This window comes from Physeter macrocephalus, unplaced genomic scaffold (genome assembly GCF_002837175.3).
Source record: "Physeter macrocephalus isolate SW-GA unplaced genomic scaffold, ASM283717v5 random_3917, whole genome shotgun sequence".
Taxonomy (NCBI): Eukaryota; Metazoa; Chordata; class Mammalia; order Artiodactyla; family Physeteridae; genus Physeter; species Physeter macrocephalus.
In genome coordinates, this window is record NW_021149203.1 from 1 (window position 1) to 7,925 (window position 7,925).

Below are 7,925 nucleotides of genomic sequence, written 5' to 3' on the forward strand. Positions count from 1 at the left end.
CTGTCCTACCCCAAGGATGGATGATAAGGGGCAGTTGCCATCTGTGCAAGACAGGACTGTGTTGGGTCTTTGAACAGGCCTGAGCTGCGGGAACAAGGTGGAGAAGAGGGGATACCTGAACCCGAGCAGGGGGCATGGGGGTTGGTCCTGGGTGATGAAGGGGACTCTGACTCTTCCTCCTCTCTCCACACCCCGCCCCCCAAGTCTGCAAAACATGCATTGTGCGCTACCTGGAGACCAACAAGTACTGCCCCATGTGCGATGTACAGGTCCACAAAACCCGGCCGCTGCTGAGCATCAGGTGGGCCCAGCACTTCCTCCTGTCCCTGCCAATCCTCTGGGGCAGCTGCCCTCTGTCCCCCAGCCCTCCTTGCTTCCTGAAGCCAGGGTGGCAGGTGGAGGAGAAGCACCAGGCATGGGCCGAATCCCCTTCCTTCCTTCAGGGGTGTATCTGTATCCAGCTGAGAAATTCTAGAGAGGTAGAGACAAGGCCTCTAGGGACCCCCATGCCTGGGCCCTGGGTCTCAGGAAGGGAGGTGGGAAGAGGGGGCCCCAGGCTGGAGAGTCGGGGTGACGTGGTTGCCAGTAGGCCCCTGTGTGCTTCTTTCCAGATCTGACAAAACCCTTCAAGACATCGTCTACAAATTGGTCCCTGGACTTTTTAAAGGTAACTACACCCTTCGTCGTCCTGCCACCCCCCATCCCCAACTGCCCAGGCTGCCGCTCCCCGCCTCAGCCCGCTTCCTCTCTTCTAGATGAGATGAAACGGAGGCGGGATTTCTATGCAGCCTACCCCCTGACAGAAGGTAAGTGTGTTCACGTGTGTGTGCGCGTGGCGCTGCCCCAGGTATGAGGGCCAGATGCATGGAGGGCCGGTGGGCACCACACACGGCCTCCCCAGCCCAGGGGTGGCTGGGCTCGCCGCACTGAGCTCTGAGATCCCTGGGTCCTTGGTGGGGCTCCTGTCCCCCCTCCTAGGCCAACGCCTCAGAGCTCTCTCCTGCAGTTCCCAATGGCTCCAACGAGGACCGTGGTGAGGTTCTGGAGCAGGAGAAGGGTGCTCTGAGCGACGACGAGATTGTCAGCCTCTCCATCGAGTTCTACGAAGGCGTCAGGCAAGTCTGGCCCATGCCTGGTCCTTTTGGGGTCCTAGGCTGGGTCCCTTCTCCCATGCCGTCCCCATTCCCCTGGGAGGAAAGGGTGCTTCCGGGAGGGCCTTCCGGACGTGTGCAGTTAGATCCTGCCTGCTCCAGCGTCTCCCTCGCTTCATTCCTTCTCCTTCTGCAGGGACCGGGAAGAGAAGAAGGGCCCCCTGGAAAATGGGGATGGTGACAAGGAGAAAGTGAGTGCCGGGGCCTGCCCAGGAGCGGGGTGTGGGCTGGGAGAGAGTGCCGGGGTGGAGCCCAGCCCTTGGGTGCCTCTCCCCCACCAGACAGGGGTGCGCTTCCTGCGATGCCCAGCAGCCATGACTGTCATGCATCTCGCCAAGTTTCTCCGCAACAAGATGGATGTGCCCAGCAAGTACAAGGTGAGTCCCTGGGCCCTTTTGAAAAACGTGTCCATGTGCGGATGTATCTGACAATCTGTGCATCTCAGCCATTGTTCAGGGCTGGCTGGGTGTCACCAAGGGCCTGCACGGTTGTGTAATTGAGCCCGTGTAGAAGGGTAACTGAAAACTAGATTGGGGTGGGGCAGTCTGCGTCTGCTGAAGCCAGTGTGCAGAGGTGCAGGAGACCAAGATGGTGTGTGTGTACATGCTTGCATGTTTAGAACTATGGCAGAGGTGTGTGTGTGTAAAAATGCAGGGCCTTACCTGGGGCCAGCTGGCTGTGGGAATGCTAGTCTGAAATTGCCAAGGAGCTTTAGGACATTGCTTCTCACATTTGAATATGTTTGTGATCCCCTAGAGATCTTGCTAAAATGCAGATGCAGGTTCTTTTTTTTGGCTGTGCTGGACCCCGCTGGACCGCCAGGGAAGCCCCAAAATGCAAATTCTGATTGAGTAGATTTTGCATTTCTGGCAAGCTCCCAGGTGCTTCCAGTGCTGCTGGTCCATGGACTATTGAGGCTCTAGGACAGTGGATCCCAAACTTTGCCACATGTCAGAATTACGTGAGGGGTTGCCTATCGAGATTAAAACTCGATTCATGTCATATCAGTTAAAACAATCTCTGGGAGTGAGATCCAAGCATTGGTGTGATTCCACTGTGCAGCCTGGGTGAGAGTCATTGCTCCACAAGTTCCTTCTCACCTGGGCCTTTTCTTTGCCTGTTAGCTCCTCTGGAGAACATGCCAGAGATAGAAGGGGACCCAGACCGCCGTGTGGATTGCTGGGGCTGGGGCTATTGATGATGTGGGTGTCTTCTTTGGATCCCTTCCCACCTGCTGGTCAGGAGTTATGTTGGAACAACTCTGATAAGGAAGTCGAATCCATCATGAAACCCCAGAGTAATGAGGGACCACCTGCTTGGAGCCTCTTTGCCAAACAGCTGGAGGCTTGAGCTGTCCTCCCTTGTCCTCCTCCAGGTTGAGGTTCTCTATGAGGACGAGCCGCTGAAGGAATACTATACCCTCATGGACATCGCCTACATCTACCCCTGGCGGCGGGTGAGTGGGTGGGGTGGTGCCAGCAAGGAGACAGGGCCGAAAGGGGACACTGGGCCATCACGTGGGCCACCCTGCCCTAATCAGAGTTTATCCCTCGTCTCATGAGCTGGACATGTCCAGGGTGGCCTGCCACACACCAGGTCCGCCTCCGGACGCTCTCTCACTGATGCCTTTCCACACTCGGAGAAAAGGATCCCTGGGCAGATCACGTGCCCCAGCTTGGGCGTGGAGGAGTAAACTTTGCCTTCGGCTCTTCGGCCTCCCTCTCTCCCTTTTCTGTCTCTGGTCTTACGTGCGCTCTCTTCCTCTCTGGGTCTCTGTGTGCCCGTCTCCGGCCTTGCTTGGTCAGTCCCACGTTGCGTGTCTCCTCCTCTCTACTCAGTCTTTCTCCTCTCCAAGGCCTGGACCTTCCCTTCTCCCTGTTTGGGTGCCGTGGGGTGAAGGTGGGTGGCTGCCCCATTAGCCTCTTTCTCCTGACGCCCTCCCCTCCCCTCTCCCCGCAGAATGGCCCTCTCCCCCTCAAGTATCGCGTCCAGCCAGCCTGCAAGCGGCTCACCTTGCCCACAGCGCCCACCCCCTCCGAGGGCACCAATACCAGCGGGGCATCTGAGTGTGAGTCAGTCAGCGACAAGGCTCCCAGCCCTGCCACCCTGCCGGCCACCTCCTCCTCTCTGCCCAGCCCAGCCACCCCCTCCCATGGCTCTCCCAGCTCCCATGGCCCCTCGGCCCCCCACCCGACCTCCCCCACGCCCCCCGCAGCAGCCAGTGGGGCCACCACAGCTGCCAACGGGGGCACCTCGAACTGCCTGCAGACACCGCCTTCCACCAGCAGGGGGCGCAAGATGACTGTCAACGGAGCTCCCGTGCCCCCCTTAACTTGAGGAAAGGGACCCTCTCCCTCCTTTTCCAGCTATGCTTCTCCACCCCTCCACTTTTTCTGGGCCCCCTTTTCCACCTCTTCTACTCTCCCCAGCTCCCCCCACCTTAGGAGTCGGGGATGGGTTTTATAAATAAATCTATATATATATATGTACATAGGAAAAACCAAATATACATACTTATTTTCTATGGACCAACCAGATTAATTTAAATGCCACAGGAGACAAACTTGATGTGTGTGTGTATGCGTGGGGGATGGGGTGCTCAGTTTTAGGCGGTCTTGTGTAATTTGCTCTGCTCTTTTTGGGGGTGCCTAGAGGTGGATTGGTGGGGCCACTTGAGGCTCAGTGAAGCCCTGCCCCATCCTTCTGTTTCCCAAGGCATATGCGGTGTTGGAGGGGCTCCCACCAACCCCCAAAGCTTTAGGCACGACTCGAACTGGCTGTGTATGAGGTCCACCCTGCTTCTCTCCCCATCTTGGCTGCTGTCCTGCCCTGACCAGTACTCTCCCCCCAACCATTGTTGAATGTCCAGAGAATTGCTAAGACAGTGCCTTTTACAAATGCAGCCTATCCCCTGGTTCTGAGGAGCAAGTGGGCAGTGGAGAGGGCATCTCCCTTACCTCCTCCTCTTGCAATAGAAACTTTGTGTAATAGATAGTTCTGCCTTTTTTTTTTTTTCCCGTGTGTGTGGCCTTTGCATCATTTATCTTGTGGAAAAGAAGATTGAGGCCACAGAAGGCCTCTCAGCCCTTGAACTTCCACTGTGGTGTCAGCATTGTGAACCGCTTCACCCCCTTCTTCCACGCCCCCCACCCAGGAGCCCGCACTAGCAAGGCGGATGGGGAAGTCTCACCTGGGGGCCTGTAGTGGAGAGGTGGAAGCGGGGGGGTTGACCTCAGATTAGCACAGACCCCAGATTTTGCCAAAGGCAAACAGTCCTCCAGTGCCCTCCCCACCCACAGCTGAGGCCAAGTCAGGAAAGAGCAACAGGCATCTAAAAGCACAAGAAGACAGAACCTGTGAGATCTGACCTCAGCTCCATCCCAAGAAGTCAAGTGGTCTGCCCCCTGAGGGGCAGACCCCAACAGACCCCTGCCCACCAGTTTTTCCTCCAATGTACATAGGTCAGATCGGGACGAGGGGAGGAGGCAAGACTATCACAGCCTATGTGTTTGGGGTCAGGTGTCCCCCAATGGGTCTGTCTGTGTTCGCACCTCGTCCTGTGTCTGAGGTGCCGTGGCTGTATCCTCCTCCTGGGACATCTGTATCTCCTGGCTTTGTAATAAATGCTGCATACTCTCCAGAGCCTGTAGTTCTTTGGGATAGAGGGGACAGGGAAAGGGTGGCTGGGTGCCCTGGCCTCCTCCTCTTGTCTCCGGGCTCAGCCTGCCTTGGGGGACCCTATATGGAGTGAACCTGAACTGCCCCCTCCCTGTGGCCAGTCGGGTGTCCCCAGCCCATGTTAAGATCCCGAAGGGGGACCGGTCATGTCCCTCACACCAGTGACCACAAGAACGCCACTCTGGGCCGGCACGCCTATTTAATGCCATCTTTGCCAGCAGGCATTGGGGCAGGGGCCAGTTCCAGCTGCCCCAGATCGGAGACCTCGGGTTACGGGAGCAAGTCCTTCACAAGCCAGCTACGGGGTACGGGGGTCCCTGGGGTGATCCCTTCTTGGGCCAGTCAGCAGCCGCCCCCTCAGAGTGGGGAGCCCACTTCTGCCTTCTGCACCCGCTCACTCCTGTGGGTGCCATCGCAGTATGGGGGCTTCTGGGTGGCCTTGCAGGTACAGAGCGCCACCACGCGGGTCTCCTGGGCCTTGAACTTGAGTGGGGATAGGCCAGTGCGTTTGAAGAAGTGGGAGCCATCACAGAAGGGCTGGTGAGGGAAAGAAGGAAAAGTCAGAGACCCAACCCCACCTGCTGAGGCCGGGCAGGGCTGGGAGGAGTAGCACACAGGGGTCAGGGCCCAGACTCCGAAGTGATGCTGCCTGGGTTCACTACCACACCTTTCTCAGCTGTAATGTGACAGTAAAAAGAGTGGCGTCATCCCAAGAAAATAAAATACATAATGGTTATCATGCACTTTGCCAGTAGAAAGTGTTCAGTTAAGTATGAGTCTTTAGAGGAGTTCTCCCTGGGGTCCCCACAGGACCAGGACACAAGAACAGAATTTTCATGGCGAAATGGGCCCTTAGGTATCAGCAATGTTTACGCTGATAGGTGTTTTTGTTTTGTTTTTTAATGGCTCTGAGTCTCCGTTGGTTCATGGAATTCATTTCCTTCTCCATATTCTTGGGGTAAAAGCTTCTCTGGGTGGGCATTAAGACTGGGGTATCAATTTTGTTTGGCTCCAGGAAGTAACTGGGAAGGGGGGAAGGGGACGTCCCACAGCAAACTGGCTGCCTGGTGTGAGCATCTATGCCCTTCCATCCTGGAAGGTGTTCCTGGATAATGGAAACAGGCCCAGAGAGGTGGTTAGCTAGTTAGTTAGTGGCAGAGCTGGACCCAAGGCCTCTTGGCCTTGGAGTCAGGGTGCGATAGGAGAATGGATGAGAAAAGTGTGCAGATAAAAATCAGCAACCTGTCCCAGGGGGCAAGAGGCAGAGGGGCACAGAGGGCCCGCCCTCCTGTGCTAGGCCTCACCAGCGGGCTGCACAGCGCCACCCTCATGAGGACCTGCTCAAAGTCCACAGCAAATCAGTGGCAAAGTGGGACTCGGGGCCCTGGGCCGCTGACACCACACCATGCCGCTGGGAGGGACACAGTTCAGAGCCGGCTCAAGAAAGAAAGGGACCCCGGAGGCTAAGAATATGGGGCAGGTTCCCGCTGGATGAAAGGCTCCTGGAGCAGATGAGAGAAGGAGTTGGGAGCAGGCAGCCCGGCTGACAAGACAGCAAGAAGCCAGGAAAGTCACAGAAACTGAGGGAGGGTTTTCAGGAGCAGATGCCAGGAAGGGGCACACAGGGCCAGAGAGGCTGTGCAAAGTCTTCCCAGTGTTGGGGTCCGAGGCCTGGGAACCTTGGACCCAGATGCTTCCTAGGAGGAAGAAGGAGAGAGGGGAGAGAGAGACAGGCGAGCTGCTCAGGGCAGAGCCCAGAGCCTCTGAGAAGGAGGGAGCACCGGAAGAGGAGGACAGAATCCTGGCTCCACCCGACTGGCCCCCGGACTGAGTTTCTGTCTCTCTGGCTGCATCTTGAAGGGGGGATGCAGAGAAAGGTGAGCTCAGGGCTGTGGGTGGCGCTGGCCTGAGAGTATCCCACCCCCGCAGTCTCCCTTGTTGTCCCTCAGGTATGTGTGGGAAAAAGGGGAACGCCTTGGGTGGGAGTTCCTGGGCAACATGTAGCGTCCCCAACCACAGCTGTCATATATCAACGGGAAGGGGGACACAGGTCTCTCACCTGCTTCTTGCTATGGCCACACACACACCACCTGTAGGTTTTCCCAGCCACCAGCTCCACCTTGATGGGTGTCTTTAGGGCCACCACGGACTTGGCTGGGGTTTGGGGGAACCATCGGGCCTGTGGCAGAGAAGATGAGGGAGTGAGGGTCAGCTCATGCCCTGGAGGCACTTTCTTGCCTGTGGCCTTGTCCAATTTCCCAAGAGCCTTGGCTGGTGACAGGCTTCCTCTGCAGGAGGCTGATCTGATGCCACCCTGCAAGGACACTCCCCCCAGGACACCATAAGGCCCCTGAGCTCCAGACAGAGAAGAGATTTCAAGGCCATGCAAGCACATAGGTTTCGGGGTCCAGGCCTTCCTTTCAAACCCTGGCTCTCACCTGGGCGCAAGGGAGGGGAGGCCCAGGATCCTGCCAGCCTAGGCGGGGCTAACTGCACCTAGGGCTGGGTTTAGCAGGCACCGCTGTTCTCAGGGCAGAAGCCTGCTCCCTGCCCTGTGCCCTCTGGTCACTCTATCTCCCCTGAGCCATCGGGAAGGTAGCTATGGACAAGGCAGTCTCAGGCTGAAATCTACAAAGCAGGGCTGACCCATTCTGGTTCCCTCCTCTGGTCTCTACCTTTGGGGTCTCTGGGCCTGGTGGACTAGGGCAGAGAGAAGTGGAAACGGGGTACTGGGGGGTAGTACTTACCAGCCAGGAGGTGACGTCCCGTCTCTGGTTCAGCTTCTGCAAGGCAAGCAGGCATTGCAAGACGGTGGTTTGGAAACAGAAAAATAAAGTCAACGGAAAGCGGAAGACTTCCAGAGGGAAGTCATCTGGGAGGGAAGAGATGCCAGGGCTTAGGCGCGTGGGAGAAATACGAGTGTAAGAATAAGGGGTCCCAAGAGAGGAACGGGAGTTGCTGGGGGAGGTGCTGGCACCCAGCGGGCGCTCAGGGAGGGCTGCAAAGGACCAGGCGACGTAGGGGCTTGAGGGACGCTCAGCCGAGGGGCGGGAGGGGCGGGCTCGGGAGGGGAGTTGCGGGGGGCCGGCCGGCGGG

General features: G+C 57.5%; 2 protein-coding genes across 2 annotated transcripts; one reads left to right on the forward strand and one right to left on the reverse strand.

Moving 5' to 3' along the window:
- Positions 1-188: 188 nt before the first annotated feature.
- Positions 189-4,209, forward strand: PCGF2 (polycomb group ring finger 2; the record flags this gene model as incomplete). Its single annotated transcript, XM_024118040.3, has 8 exons — positions 189-301; positions 612-667; positions 756-806; positions 1,007-1,115; positions 1,288-1,342; positions 1,433-1,528; positions 2,527-2,607; positions 3,111-4,209. Coding segments are annotated over 8 exons (939 nt in total), but the record flags the coding sequence as incomplete, so codon positions are not given.
- A 784-nt stretch (positions 4,210-4,993) lies between these two features.
- Positions 4,994-7,683, reverse strand: CISD3 (CDGSH iron sulfur domain 3; the record flags this gene model as incomplete). The annotated part of the gene is given in 4 exon segments (XM_024118041.3): positions 4,994-5,366; positions 6,889-7,008; positions 7,577-7,633; positions 7,635-7,683. Coding segments are annotated over 4 exon segments (406 nt in total), but the record flags the coding sequence as incomplete, so codon positions are not given.
- Positions 7,684-7,925: the final 242 nt, after the last annotated feature.